General features: G+C 40.1%; 1 protein-coding gene across 3 annotated transcripts in view; it reads left to right on the top strand.

The window, feature by feature from the left end:
- The window catches only part of LOC110458372 (midasin-like), a 20,944-nt gene extending 7,313 nt beyond the window's left edge, over window positions 1–13,631 (top strand). For all 3 annotated transcript variants that reach the window (XM_021510043.1, XM_021510059.1, XM_021510051.1), the window contains 5 exons: window positions 4,278–5,143; window positions 5,396–5,820; window positions 6,695–7,130; window positions 9,785–10,466; window positions 11,593–13,631. In XM_021510043.1, coding sequence (XP_021365718.1) covers window positions 4,278–5,143; window positions 5,396–5,820; window positions 6,695–7,130; window positions 9,785–10,466; window positions 11,593–11,790 — 2,607 coding nt within the window. In that variant the 3' untranslated portion in view covers window positions 11,791–13,631. The remainder of the gene's footprint in view (window positions 1–4,277; window positions 5,144–5,395; window positions 5,821–6,694; window positions 7,131–9,784; window positions 10,467–11,592) is intronic.
- The last annotated feature ends 3,067 nt before the right edge of the window (window positions 13,632–16,698 follow it).

The raw sequence follows: 16,698 nt of genomic DNA, 5'->3' as shown, positions 1-16,698 counted from the left end.
CTTAATTATGACCTTTTTAGAGTTAACCTTGTTGAGAGTGCATCTTGTAATTGTGGTCATCCTTGTGAGAATGTCTTTCACTATTTTATGGAATGTCAACTTTTTACAAACGAAAGACGTATTTTGGTTCAAAATTTGATTAATTTGAATGTTGCGTTAAATTTAGAAATTCTTTTGTTTGGCAATTCACAATTTTCCGTGGACCTTAACTCAAACATTTTTAGATCTGTGCAAAACTTTATTAAATCCAGCAAGAGATTTTGAGTTCAAATTGTAATAACAATTGTATATATTTATTGTCATTATTGTAATGTCATGTCAAATGTATATTGGGAGAAGGCGTTGATAAGTTGTTATAACTTGTGCCTAATCCCTTGTCTAATTTTGGCAATAAACATGTTTAAACTAATTAAACTAAGTGCCATCGGTAAAGGTTTGCCGTTTTCTTTATCGTAATTTAGCGAGATTTATTGGGTGTAGGGTTTTTCTGTTTCCTTGTTACGACTTTAGCGAGATTTGTTGGGTGTAAAGGTTTTTCTGTTTCCTTGTTACGACTTTAGCGAGATTTGTTGGGTGTAAAGGGTTTTCTGTTTCCTTGTTACGACTTGAGATAGATATGTTGTTACGACTTTAGCGAAATTTGCTGGGTGTATAGGTTTTTTTGTTTCCTTGTTACGACTTTAGCGAGATTTGTTGGGTGTATAGGGTTTTCTGTTTCCTTGTTACGACTTTAGCGAGATATGTTGTTACGACTTTAGCGAGATTTGTTGGGTGTATAGGGTTTTCTGTTTCCTTGTTACGACTTTAGCGAGATATGTTGTTACGACTTTAGCGAGATTTGTTGGGTGTATAGGGTTTTCTGTTTCCTTGTTACGACTTTAGCGAGATATGTTGTTACGACTTTAGCGAGATTTGTTGGGTGTATAGGGTTTTCTGTTTCCTTGTTACGACTTTAGCGAGATTTGTTGGGTGTATAGGGTTTTCTGTTTCCTTGTTACGACTTGAGAGAGATTTGGTGTTACGACTTTAGCGAAATTTGTTGGGTGTATAGGTTTTTCTGTTTCCTTGTTACGACTTTAGCGAGATTTGTTGGGTGTACAGGTTTTTCTGTTCCCTTATAACGACTTTAGTGATATTTTTACGTTTCCGTAGTTACACATGGACAGGATTGTTTATACTTGTGTAGGTTTGTGTATCCGCCACACCCCCATACGAGCCGAGAAATATGAATAATGGTTGTTGTATACGTAATTGTCGGCCTGCTCGACAGGGAATGCGGGTGTGGAAACGGCCCAGTGGTCTCGCACAACTATACACGGCGCGTTACCACCAACTCTAACGTAAATGTCACGACAGTTTATAACTCAGTTTTATCACTGATATATATTGATTAAGTAATATATGCGTATCAGTACAGGAAATAAAAGCCATTAATGAAACGTGTTAACCATTTCACGTGAACCGAACCAAGCGTATTCTATTCCGTAGACGACATGAAAGTGCCATATGACTATTTGATTGGCCGTTAGATAAATGTCGTACCCGTATGTCGTTTATGTTTCGGTAACTGCCAGGAGAGCGGTCCGCCGAGTTGTACCCGTACACAATCGTTACGACAGCTTCCCCGTTTTATGTGCCACAACAGCTGGGAGACCGGCGACAGCCTTACTGGGGCCGGTGGCACAACATCGGGCTACATAAACTTAGCGGGGGAATTTCGTTCCTGCTATCGTTGGTGATTCTGTCTAGAGATTCTGCGTGAACGGCTCCAAATGTCTTTACAGCGGGAAGCGGATCCGGTCCCGCGGGAGTATTTGGCGCCCTGATCATACGTTGTGCATCCCTACACCACGGCCTCGTACGTGTGACGAGAAGCACTGCACATTTCCATACACTATCCTAACTTACTTACGTACATACCTGCATAACGTCTATAAGTGGAAATATTTTACGAGAAATAAATAAACTTTGTGAACACGAAGGGAATGGTTTTAGACAGAATTCGTCTTAGCGGTGACTAAAATAGATATGTTGTAAAGATAAAACGCTTGTGGATAGATACCCTCTCGGGCGCTAAACACTAGATTGACGCATGTTACTACGCCCGTGAAATCAATATGTAGGTATACCGTCGATAGAGCGGATTAACAACATGTACTTTGGCGACGGGGAGCGGATAAATGTTATCTAAAGCGCCAGCTCTCGTACACCTACGGGGCGCTACACGCTCATCTAAATGCTTACAGAAGATATGATTTAGTTGAAGGGTCGAGTTTTAGCGTATAATGAGCTTACTGTTTTAATCAAGTGATCGATTTTGTTGCGATAGAACCCAGAAGATATTGTGAAAATCGATAACAAAACACGCTACGTTAATCGATAAACCCAGCGACCATAAAATGGTCTGTTGATGAACTTCCGTCAGCCTAGGGTTTAATCCTGTCAGGCTAGCGACGTGACACCCGTCCTAAGCATCACGTGACACCCGTCCTAAACACAATGTGACACCCGTCCTAAACACCACGTGACACCCGTCCTAAACACAATGTGACGTCCGTCCTAAACACCACAAATCCGACTTCTACATCAACTAGCCCGCACTTTTTTTTTTTTTTTTTTTTTTTATAAATATTGAAAAATATTTGTAGTCTTGTGCACTTTTGTATCTTGAAGCGTTCTTTTTAAAGTTAAACAACTAAATATTTATGCTCACAAATGTTAATAAAAGTTAAAACACACTACTGGCTATTAAGCGATCTTATCCTATTGTCGCTATCTATTCCAATAGACGCTTAGTGGTATCGATCCCGCCGTAAGGAAATTATCCCAACGTTTTTTTTCATTGCGTAGCTCGCGTTTGTCGCCAATTTCAACATTCATTATTTTCGATCGGACTGTAGAGCGCCTCGGGTTACGGTGTATTCGCCGCCGTCTGAAGTTGTACATATATCAACTTAGTCAATACGGAAATCGATATCCCAAACTCCAACTGTCGGATCGATGACGAATCAATGCTTGACGAGGGTATGGAACGTGCCCAACACAAAGAAACAGGAAGGCACGGCATGAACGCACATGTCCAACACACTATAGAATGCATTATTAAAAGTGACCATACATAACTTGCGCGGACGGCTGCTCGCCCAGTCGTGTACTAAGTCTTTGTTATCAGTAAGGTCGTGGTATTTAAACTAGCAACATACTCTGTACTCGTGTGTGGTGATATAACGGACATGGTCGACATACGGCGGAGAGCGGCCCTTTGTTGTCGTACAAAGTATTTAACTTGTAATCGTGTACATATGTTACAACACATTGTGTTTCGCCTTTGACGGTACATGTACACATTGAACGCCGCGTCCAAACAAATAAAAAAGGTAGATTAAAACCCATGATATATATATATATATCGAGTAGAAAGCATCGTACGACTTTCGGTCATGCGCGGCAAGATGAGTACTCTACACGTGTAGATAAATTGTCACTTCGTGTACCGAGATAATGTTTCTCGGCGAATGACGCACATACGGACAACCGTATCGACCACGTATACACCATGACTACGTCCCTGTGTATTTTTTATCTAACACATTTACAAATGAAAGCACACGTTATAGCGATATTACGGGTATTTAGTCGAGACGCTTCATTTACCAGGCAGTTTCGTGACTTGTCGTAAACTACACTTGAGCTCTAACCCAACAAACACGGTATTGCGTCTGATCGCTATACCGATTATAGGCGTGTGTTATCTGGCCTATCTCCCTAATACCCCGGCGAGCCGCGCCATATAGACTTGTTACAAACTTTACAAACGAGTGCCCGTCTGCCGTATTTCCAGTTTTATATCAGAGACGTATTTATGTTTTGAACATATCCGATAAAGACTGACGACAGCGTCACGGTAATGTTCAGCGATGATTTATGTATGCTTTCAGTTGTTACAGGGTTTCGGTGACGGAGGATTTCATATTTGACGAAATGTTTCAACTGTTTAAAATTCGAAACAGATAAATCATTAGTAGTTTCCGCCAGACAAAATAAATAATGAATAAATAAACAAATAAATAAAAATGGATTATTGTAAAGGACACAGATCACCAGTAACTTTATTAAGAAGCAAAAAGTAACATTTCACATTTTTTAAATTACAATCTCGTCTTTCCTGATTACATTAAACAACAAAAAGACACAAACAGAAGCACAATATCACAGGAACTATTTACTTCAGTTTAGTAAAGTATTGAAAAGTCTGTTTTATTTGTCATATTTTGCAGAATGGAAAACGACCAAAGAAGGGAGGAAAGAGATCCTTGTCCTCCCGACGGGGTCGACGGAAAGTCAACGTCAACCTCGACTCGGCCGGCGAGGAAAACGGGGAAAGTCGGGAAACGGAAGTGCAATGTGGTAAGGAACAATCAGTCGACGGCGACTCCGAGGAGGGCAAGCGTAATTCGGACCCCAGCAAGGAGCAAGTGAGTTCTGAAGGTGACCTATCAGACGCCAACAGTGACTCAACAGAGAACTACGATGTAGATTTCATTGATTCAGTTACGGAGCAAGACAAAGTGCCCCCCGAAAGTGAAGACAAATCAAAACATGATCTCATTGCCAATAGGCAATCGACATCAACATCAAAACAATTCCAAAACGAGATAGACGTGTTCTCATTTGAATCAAACGAAGAAAGTAATTCTTCTTTGAAGTCAGACAAAACGTGTGACAAGAAATTAGTGGAGGACGAAATAGTGCCAGAAAAGACTGAATCACCTGTGTGTGAAACAGAAACAAAAATTTACGATGATGTGGACGATATTGAAGATAAAAGTCCAGAGTGTGGAAAAGAATTGTTTGAAGAATGTAAATCTGATGAGGAAGGTTATAATGCAGAAGAAGGGAAGGATATTGAACAACCTACAGAGGAGGAACTGAACAAGGTCCACACTGACACGAAGCAAGTTGCAGAACCGGAAATTCCCGAGGAAAACAAGGAAGATACTGTTATAACTGTGGTTGAGAAACAGGTGACACAAAACCAAGAAACTGAAGAGGATAAGCAGGTAGAGGACAGAATAGAGGTAGAAGAAGTAGAGGAAGAAGAACAGAAAGTAGAAGAACAAAAAGTGCCATCCAAGCGTCCAAGGTAAGTAATCTATCTCGGCTGCAGAGCATGCACATATACTGGCATAGTACAAATAAATCTACTTCACATAATTGCTGCGAAGCCTGATCACATGCACGATTAACATAATACAGATGAGTGACTGTTTTTCATTTCTCTTTTGTTGTTCAAACATTTACGCTATATTTATCCTTATATTTACCTAGGTAATAAGAGCAATGTATCCCGATATTAACCGAAGTTATAAGAACAATATGTCTTTTCACGTTTTAGCCCTGCTAGAGAATCAAAGCTAGGAAACATCATCGATCAGCTTCGGGTCAACAGAGAGAAAGTGACCAAGGAGAGACGAGATAATGCAGCCGATCTGACCAATAAGAAAAAAGACTGTCCGAACGACTTGTCCATGAAGAGTGGAGATTGTCCGACCGACACACCGAGTAAGAAGCAGGATTACCCGGCTGATTTGACAAAAGATAATAGACGCGACATGTTTGATTTTACGAAGGATCAACAGAAGGAAATAGACGCGTTCAGCAAAATACGACGGGAAATCAGGTCCGACTCGCTCAAAGACAAACCGGAAGAAGTGACAGATACGACCAAGGAGAAACGGGAACAAGTCAGGGACGCAGCGAAGCTCGAAAAGGCGTTGTGGCAAATGCCAACACAACCGATCAGAAATCCACTTGCAACAGGTACGAAAATAAATCAGTGATATTGTTTCTTAGAACCCCTCCTAAAATAGTTCATGCAAGATACACATATTGAATTGTTTTTCTTTCATTTTACCAGTTTTAGAGATCATGGTTGTGTATTTTGGGATGGTCTTGTTGGATTTTAATACAAAACGTCAGAGAAAGCATAAAGAGAAGCTCGTAGTTGATCATCCATATGTCCGCATTAAACTTCATATTGCGAAACTGGTCTAGAAACTCTTTCCAGTCGAAAAAACCCAAAGAAAAGTCCAATATGAATATCAAATGCTTAAGAAAGCAACTCTTTATTTATTAAACTATATTTTGCCACCCTTTACCCGTTACGTCTTACGTTACAAACATGACTACATGATTACTCCATTCAGACTCGTTTATACCTTGTAATTCAGTACGATCACTACCATTTAGGATTCGGAGATTATTGAAATTTTTGCATACAGTGCACAGACACAAGTGCGGTTTCCTTACTTATGACTATAGAGCCTTGTTGATACTGCCGCCTGTAACCGTGGACATCCGTGTGGGCGAGTATTTAACTACTTGACGAGATTTCACAAATGACAGGGGTACTTCGGTGCAAAGTTTCAATGTTTTAAGTGTGAAGTTAGATTAGGAAAATTCATTTGAATGGAAGTCCACAGCTAACTGTAGACCTTTAAACCAAACAATTAAGACATGTGCAACAACTTATAAAATCAAGCCATACATTTTGATAATCAACCGCATTTAATCTTATAATGTTCCCGCAATTAACATGTTTAAACTGTTTGTTGTCACGATCGCAATCAATATTTTACAACTACACAAAAAAAACAACCTGTATCACTATACAACCATTTGGTTTAAATTGCAGAAATGAAAATCGCAAAAATAATCGACGAACAAAGGAAAGATTCAAGAAAGCATGCGCCATGTGTGGAGGAAAGGAGAGTTCCTAAAGGCCATTCTTTGTCAGCCAACCTTCACCAGAAGAAGCATCCTGAACGATCCCCCTCAGCGCCGAGTGAACTCCTGGAATTCCTTCACAAAAAGCGTGGACACACTCCCAACAGTGACCGCCACTCCTTCCCGTCAGCTGGGATGTTGTACCCGTGGATGAAGAAGGAGTCGGAAGATGGTGGCGAGAGGACAAGCAAGTCTCAGACTTCCAGTCCTTCTGCTCGTCTTACACCGGTTGACAAAGTCAAGAAATCCTCCAATTCCGTGCGGGAGAAGAAGGAATGCTCTTCGGACAAGGACTACAATGACTACATGAGGGCACTGGCCGCCAAGCAGGAGCGTAACCCCTTGTAAGTTGTGTGCGTTGTTGTGCTCTTACATCAGTAACATTTAGATAGATTTACATTTCCTTTGCACCGTCCTTAGATAAACCTACCAAACAAAACTGTTGTTATAATCCAATAACAGCAAGAACTAATACATGTGATTTTGTTTTCTAAATCGGAGACTGTTTGAGTCTTTCCTTCAAATTGTTGGAATAATCGGGGACAAATCATGACGTGAAGTCAAATTCAAATTTTGACGGAAAATCCCGAATGATTTCCGATTGACTTTTGCCGCCTGACAGAACTGGTAACAATTAAACAAACTCGATCTTGTTCCCGCAAAAAATGGCTGTTCAATTAACTAGTAAAACAACTTGTGTATATGTATTTTGAACCGACTGAGACAACAAAGTACGATAAACTAATATTGTCTTTGATAGTTTGAACATAAATATAAAGATTGAAATGCATCTTTTTAACATTTTTAAGGTATGTAACACAGCTCCATTCAAACTTATTTTCCAAGAGCGATCTTAAATATGTTTTTTAATGGAACTGTTTTGCATTACACCATGAATGTAAATTATGCATTTTATTCCTTGAACATATCTATACAACTCTTCTGAAATTGTGTTTACATCTACGGGACTAGGATTGACCTCAAATTTTCATAGGCACTGGTGGTATCTTTTTGTACATGATGGTGTAACGCGCTGGGTAAGTGATATATAGTTGTTTGTAAGACAACAATAAGGCTATATCGTAGACCAGACACATGGACATGTTCAGACCATGGCAGTATGTTCGAGTTTTATAAGGCGGGACATGTTTGACGATAATGGAGTGAATTATCGAGGGACTCGACTTGGAGAAATAGGTTGTGTGTGGTTTCATCTGCTATGTATGTTCATGTACTCTTAACGACCAACTTTGTTCAGCTAAGTACATATCCATCTCTATACCGCAACAGAATGTGGGAATTACGAAACAATCTTGTCATCTCGGTATCGGCTGAACGTTTCCGACTGTCCGACTCGACTGGCAGCAAATCGCTCCCCTAGCACCACGCGGCCAACAGAAGCACGTTCGATTACGAGACGTCTAGCGACTGACGCAAGTAGTAAATTGTTTAAAAATCCAATGTAATTATGCCTTAATCACTTCTGTCACAGCTGTTCCTTGGCGCTTTTACGCTTTGTCTAATATCGTAGCACGAGTGGCTGCAGATCTGGTTAATAGCGCGCGGAGGTCCGTGAAACCATAACAGCACCGATACAGCATTGATCCGACATTTATATAACTGTGAGATGCGTCATCAGGATTCCATATCGAGCTCTGTCGACAGAAGCCTCCGTATGTTATTATAAACACATTTATGTACACTGTACATATTAAGCTAAGTACGACGGTAATCAATAGCGAACAGTGATATAGGTCTCGCCGATGCGTATCGCGAATTGATGTATATATATATAGATGTACATGTATAACGTAACGATGTGGTGTTCCGTAGGCAGTGATACATTACTTAAGTTTAAACGAGAAAAACACGTCGAAAGCTTAAATGCTACAATTTTGCAAAAGAAAATAATAAAACTTAATTTCCTTTGCGATATTTTGTTTTATCGTAGTTCAAAACCACAAATTCGTGTTTAAGGCTGTTCACACGTTTGTATGTGTATCCTTCCGCCGCTGTTTTCGGTAATCTGTTATCTGAAATGGTGTATGCTGCAAGTCTGTAATTTGTAGTATGTTTTCTCGGTAAACACATCGCCGAGAAGTGTGGATACGTTAAATACAGATCTAGCACGGCACGCCTTGCTCTCGGAGGGGCTGTCGTGTTGAGGACGGGCAAGGGATTTAATTGTACGGGTAGGCGCGCGCGCGCGCTCACGAAAGGTCACGTTTCTGGTGGTGTTAAAGTGATTCCGCGAAGAGCGATCTCCTGAGAATTAATCCAGAATGGATGGTCATGTCAAAAAATCGCATTACTTTGAACGTAAATAATTCCCCAGGAAAAACAGACTGAATCCTATCTGCATAGTTGCGTGATACCATCCAAGGTTCACTGTCGGAGGATCCGGCACGGTTCAGTCTCCGAGACAGACTTAGTCGCCAGCCATGGAATTTTCCGTCACCACACTCACTCCAAAGATAATTAACATTTCTTTGTCGTGCCGATAGCTGACGTGAATCAGAAAATGGTACCAAACTAAATAACTTTGATCAGGAACATGAGCGGCATTTTGGTTGGTGTGTAAGGTTATCGCCCCGTATCCATTCCTGTCGTACGTGTAATTGTGACAACTTATACATATTCATGTCGTTCATTTAGCATTGATCATCGATTATCAGGTAATCGATAATGTGATACATTAGTTTGTAAAACATCAACGTTTACAAGTTAGCTATAGCATGAAGATACTCCGTGAGATCCTTTCTTATTCTGTGACGTCCTTTTAAACCATGATTCAAATTTGCATACAAATCGCAGTTGTGGTAACGACGGTCAGTTGTAAACATATAGAGTGTTTCATTATACAGAACGGTTTCATCTGCAATCCTACTAATTTCCCTTATCAGTTTTATATTGCGTCATGTCGCCATGTCTATAATAATATGGTGTCCATCATTAGATTGTAGACGTTGACATTCATTCCATTCCTTTTTGTTTCCAGCTTCCTGTCTCCACCGGTCCACGACCCGTATTTCTCTATGTGGACTCCGGACCTGCTTTTCCCGCCGGGACTTTTCAACCCTTATTCCATGTTTCTCGGCCCTAACGGTCAGCGGGGCGAGGTCCCACCCACATCCGCCATGTCGACGTTATGTTCCATGCCACAGAGTGGGGGACTCCCGGGCTTCCTGCCGCGGCCCCCACACAACATGTCCTACCCTATCCTCGACTCATACGTACCACACTCCAGTCCCAAGGAGTCGCCATCATTACCTCATTCCTGTCAGACAAACTCGCGGAAGCGGGGACCTGTAGAAGCGGACACGGCATGCGCACTTGATCTCTCTACAAAGCGTACGAAACTTGAGTGCAGTAAAAATGACTACTTCACTTCGCCACTATCACGATCGTCAGAATCCGTTGACAATTGTAAAAAAAATGCATTGCTTAATTTGTCAAATGCAAAAGCTCCGGAGGGAGACAAATCAAACTTTCATAAAACACATCATAATAGTCATCGTCATAAGAAGAGCAATCATTCCATATGGCAAGAAAAGGACATCAAAGGTCAAAAGTTACAGTGTAAATGTGGCGCCGACAACCCGGAAAATATAATGAACTGGTCGGCGGAGAAAGTGTTCGACTTCGTCTCTAAGCTGGAGGGTTGTAGCTCGTATGCTAAGGTAAGCTACGTTAACAAATAAAGACAGTCACATGGGCAGGAACAAAATATACGATGTAAATAGACATGTAAAGGTAAACACGACACGTGTACCAAGACAGGTGAAATGTAAAGGTAAACACGACACGTGTACCAAGACAGGTGAAAGTAGACACCGGTATTCAACAACCAAAACAGCTAAAGGCAGACATCATTAATCTAGTAAACTAACAAGGGGAATTTGAACATACGGCATGCATATCTATGAAGATTATACCAATAGGTAACGGTATATAATTATATTACGTATGTATAGTACATACGTATACATACAGGTAACTGTAGACATCTTTAGTACGTATGCATACCTACAGGTAATGGTAGACATTTATAGTGAATACCAAGAGATAACGGTAGACATGGGCCGCACGTGTGTGCGCACAGACGCAACAGATTGAAGGTAGATCGTGTAACCCGTGTACATGGTTTCGATTACAACAGAGATGTTTGTGAGTGACAATTTATATGATACTCAGTATCGATGTCATTTGATGCCTATCTGTGGTATAGAGTAACGCTTATGTCAATCCACAATACATATACATTCACATGAGTATGCATACATTCTTGTTTAAATAAACTGATATTATGTTTTAGTTTTAAGTATTCTGTTTCTGTCCACATGCGTGCTTTTTGTTCTGGCCACGTGATATAATTTCGGAATCAGTCATGTATACTGGTTACTGAACTGACTAGACAGAGTCGTTCCGGATTGTGAATTTATATGTATTTTATCTCCCATGTCTAAAAGCTTTTTTTTTTTTTTTTTTTTTATATCATGTAAGGATGTTTCCACGGATGTGTGAAGCACTGTACTTTGTATATTATACGTGTGCATAACTTTAACGTGAGGTTGTTTACTAAGTTTATATACATATCAATATAGGTTTTTAATTATTGTCGGAAGGTTCCAAGTTTAAATTCTGTAAACACACGATATTATATTTTTGAGATGAAGTGATAGGTCACAAGGTGAATGTTACCGACTATATTTATAACTAACGAGTGGCTGGACTCATTTTGACCAACTCGGTAGAAGTAATCATTGCTCTGTGATCACGTGTACTGACAATCTTCTTTGTTTGCAGACCTTCCTGGCTCACAGAATAGAAGGCAAGCTCCTACCGCTCCTCACCACAGACGCTCTCATTCGCAACCTCGGCATGAAGGTTGGCCCCGCCATTATCCTCAGTGAGGCTGTCACACGGCACGTGCAAGATATGAGCCGCTTCTTTCATCCGTGTAGTTACTGCAAACTCAAGTCGTCTCAACGCCTGTCCGTATGATGACGTCACCACGCACATCAACATATTTCCATACATCTTTTGTTACGAGGATACTATTATTTATTTGTGAATAAAACATATAGATTTCACACAGTGCGGAGAGATGACGTGTGGACTGGGTACGGCAGTAGTCCCGAACCCGTTCTTTTTGCTGTGCTGTACGAGGCCAGAGCGAGGCGATAAGATAGTCAGTAGGCGATTTATTAACATTTCCAGGCTGTCACGTGGACAGCTATCAACAACGTTAAATCAGGGATATCCAACTTTCAAATCTTTGATGATTGTTTTTTTTCTATGTGACGAATTAAACACATTTTGATGACTTTGTACACTGTACTACCCAGATAGAAATAGTAGGTTGTGGTGATGTTGAAACTGTAATGTCGAAACTGGCCAACTATGTACAAATGTTTTTATGTTGAATGGTGCTACGTCAGTTTAACGTGTACATGTTTTAACCTTACTAGAGAAGACTACTGGGAGTTACTATATGACGGAGATTTGGACCGGTGTGTCGCCCCTCGTTAAGGCACTAGTCTATGAACCAAGTCCTTACCGCCACACAGTAACGACAAATATCGGAAACGGTACTAGATAAAACTATTAAAGAGTTTGTAGTAATTTTGATTAATTTCTGACATAGAAGAGAAGAGCCTTGATGGTTGCAATCAGCGTGTTATTGGGGAAAATGCAGTCCCGTAGCCTTTTAACATAGCGTTATGGCACCTCGACTGCGCCTTTAAATATGTCAGAATTTAATTGCAATAAAGCCGCATTGAAGGACGGCCTTTGTTTGTATGTTTCCGTCAGTTTTTATTGATGTGTGTGCCCGCGGGACGGGCGATAGGTGACATGGATTCCGGTCAATTTCCACTAATACTAGTGATCGATGACACGTGACTGTTCCGTGACGTAATCGATGTTTACATTCCTCTGCCATGTCAGTGTACACGGGATATCGTTTTTGCAATAACACCCCATGTGGACCGCCAGCCATTAAAATATTGATGTACGTAGACGTCACGTTAACTAAATCCAATGTTTCCGTGTGATATTATACGTAATGTGGTGTCTTACTATGCAGATATATATATGTGTGTGTGTGTACTGTAGAAATCCTAGCGTAGGATTATGCAATTTTCAAGGGTCGAAATCTGAACATGTCAAGCAAACTAGGGGATTTTTAATGAAAAAACGCAGCTCGTAGATTTAGCCAGAGACGTAAATACGTCTCTGATTTAGCGAATCAATTTTGTCTGTAATATGTTATTATTGTACATGGATAGTATTTGTTCAGTATTTAATGCATCAAGGTAGAAAGTTGTAGCGTTGGAAGTCTGTTGGCGATAGATATTGTACACATGATTTACTGGGTGTTCAATTGTTCCCTGTCTACATCGTGATGCCGCAAAGCGTTCTCGTTAATGTCGCTAACTGTGGACATAGTACGGGATTATGATGTCATATGGCCTCGCTCTCTGTTAGGTTACTAACTGTGGGCATAGTGCGAGGTCGTGATATCACAGGTTCTCGTTCTCAGTTAGGTCGCTAACTGACGACATAGTACAGGGTCGTTATGGTGCAGGGCCTCGTTTTAGATGATGTCGCTAACTGACGACATAGTACCGGGTCTGATGCTACAGGATCTCGTTCTCTGTCATGAAGAAATCCAATTTGAAGGAAAGGGAAATCCAATTTTGACGCTCGCGTGTCCCACGCAAGCAGGGTTTTCACCTGGACAAAGGTGTTCGCTGTAGTCAATACTGTATATATATCATGTGTGTGTACCAAGTTTTGGTGTACGTCTTGATGTCTATCGATTAAAGAAAATATTAAATATATTTGCGTGTCTGTTGTCAGTTGTCCTCCAATCGATACACGTTAATTGCAGCAATTCAAAAAGTCTCATTTCCCGTGAATACGGAATAGGCATACTTACCTCACGCGACGAACATACAGTGTGCCGCTCTCGTTATGGCAAAGTTCTTACACACAGGGCGTCATACACACAAAACACGGGGAGTTTGAACAGGGCTATAGACGACTGGGACATGTTACTGAGAGTCGTCGTAACTAATGGTAAACACACAAGCTTACCGGTGGTGATACCCCGTTCATTAGGATCTATAAACATATTGGACGTCATCGGACATGCTGCGTGTTCCACAGGAACTGCGTATAGATATAAATAAGTTGATGCCGTCACAACCAATTACGCACAATAGGTCGTGCTGAACGAATTCATCTGTAGCCTCAATGGAACCGGATGTAACTTCTCGGCTCAGTGTAATGGTCAGATTGGAATCTATTGATTACAAAGAGGTTTTGCGCCATAAGCTGCGTGGAGACAGCAGTGGAGAGAGGCATATTACCGTAACTCGCCTCTGATCTGATATATCGATTCAGGAAAACAGATACTGATATTTTCGTTGATAAAATCGCGATAGAGAAATTTCATTTGTTGGAAAAAATATTCAAATCAAATCGAGACGCGATCTACATTTACACGAGTCTTAACATGCATGGGGATACGCCGACCGATAGAACAAGTTTAAGAGACGACATTTACGGAAATATATGCACCACATAATATTCCAATAGTAGTAGTATTTTTAACGGACGATGTTCACGATACGCAATTGACAACGACAAACGATTATCTCGTTTATAGAGAAGAAAGGGCCAAAACAAATGTTTCAAACATTTAAAAATACATATGCAAACAATCGTTAACAGATAACGGTGATGTTTATGGAAAAGGTCAATACAAGAACCTCAGCAGTCAATTTCTATGTGGACCAGACTATTGGAGACATCAAAAGTAGTCTTGTTCTGTAGCAGATAGCGCGTCACACCATTATATGGCTAATAGGTGACGCCGTCGGTTAAACACTGTGGAGCAATAATCCGATAAGCACTTGGGTTAGGCGTTTACCACCGTATCGACTGACGAACCTTCACTCAGCTATATACGTCACAATTTCAATTTCTTTATTTCCAAACGCAACAGATAGCATATAGGAGTTACAATATACATGTGCATACAAGTAAATATTACAATCCATTTATGTACGATGGCGGAGAACATAGAGTAAAATACAAGATGACATCATAGCAATGTTGTCAACATACAAAAGAAAATATATAATCATTGTCAGTGGCACACAGCTGAAACATACACGATTTCTCAGATATTAAGTATAGACTTTCTTTTAGAAGTAGCCTGAATTAGATACTTACTAAAGTTTCTCAATTGTTTTACATTTTTTGCAGGCGAATAATTGTATTAATTTATAGACGTAAGGTTATGTCGGTAGCCTGTACAGTCAAACCAGACACCAAACGTGTATAATAGATATGAGCAGATTACAAACCAAAAGGTGTTGTAACATTTGCGGCAATGTTTCTTTTAATGCTCGTGTTTCTTTTTTAAATTACTGAAAATGGCGCTCAAGACGAACGTCTCCTCCGCTTTGCCATTAACAGGACTGTTATTGACATCGGGGCTGGGTACGATACGGTTAACGAGGTTACTGTTTCGATTAGTTATAAACCGTTTTCATTGCAAGTAATATATTCGTTTGTATGTGAACATGCGGCGTTAACGGACTTGAAACGCGACAACAGAGGAAATGGAATCGATTTCCGATGCCGATTGGCCAGGGTTAATGCCTTATTTGTACACGGAGACTGGCACGGTGTACGTTTACATTTGGCCTTGTAGGGCTGGAATAATACGATCTATCCATGTCTCGCTAAACCTTATGTACTGCATAGAAGCCACAACAGGGAAATCTACTTCCATTTGTGTTTTATGAAAATGTCAAACGATAAAATCATTGTAAAATAGGAACGGGTAAAACAAATCAAAATATAACACCTCAGACAAAACAGAAGTAGCGTTACTACGGCTAAGTCTGTTACCACCAGGCCGAGATAGGCTAGTTATAGGCAATGTCGAGTAAAACACGGACAGAAAGAACTTGTCTATTCGGTAATCAATGTTGCCAAACATTAGCTTACTAGTTTTAGTTATACTCAATTCAATAACTATTTGTTTTATAACGAGGCTCTAACAGGTTTCTAGAGAAGCTCCTTCTGTGGATCTATGACTGATGTAATTGTTTCGTATTGACGTTCAGCTACGATTTTATCATTGCTTGTCGTCAATAAAAAATCCCGTTAACTTCAGCGTAAATTAGTTTTCTAAATTCTCGTTTGATGTAATAGTTTCGTCATTTGTCATATTCCCAAAGTGAATTATAGACTTATCTTTCAGCAGCTGGAAACAACGTTTTTCACGGCATATGACAAGATCCGTCATAAACGCATAAAGGAATCGTCGATAATCCGCGATTTGTATGGGACTAAACATGAGTAAGATCGATCAGATATGACCAGTGAAGATAAATCGTGACTTTATATCAATCACCATCCTTTATACACCTCGACGGTAAGACATTCACGATTAATGCTATGTGTGATATTTTATAACGATTATTTGACACATCTGCTGTGTAATATTTTATAACCATTATTTGACACACGTGCTGTGTGATATTTTATAACTATTATTTGACACACGTGCTGTGTAATATTTTATGACCATTATTTGTCACACCTGCTGTGTGATATTTTATAACTATTATTTGACACACCTGCTGTGTGATAACATTGTACGTAGTTATAAAATATCACACAGCAGGTGTGTCACATAATTGTTATAAAATATTATACTAGCACATATGTGACATAATCGTTATACAATGTTACATACAGCAGCACGTGTGTCACACAATAGTTATACAATGTTACATACACCAGCACGTGTGTCACACAATAGTTATACAATGTTACATACACCAGCACGTGTGTCACACAATAGTTATACAATGTTACATACACCAG

This window comes from Mizuhopecten yessoensis, unplaced genomic scaffold (assembly GCF_002113885.1).
Source record: "Mizuhopecten yessoensis strain PY_sf001 unplaced genomic scaffold, ASM211388v2 scaffold1225, whole genome shotgun sequence".
NCBI lineage: Eukaryota > Metazoa > Mollusca > Bivalvia > Pectinida > Pectinidae > Mizuhopecten > Mizuhopecten yessoensis.
Note: the sequence above shows the minus strand (reverse complement) of the source record. Positions and strands in the feature narration are given on the sequence as shown.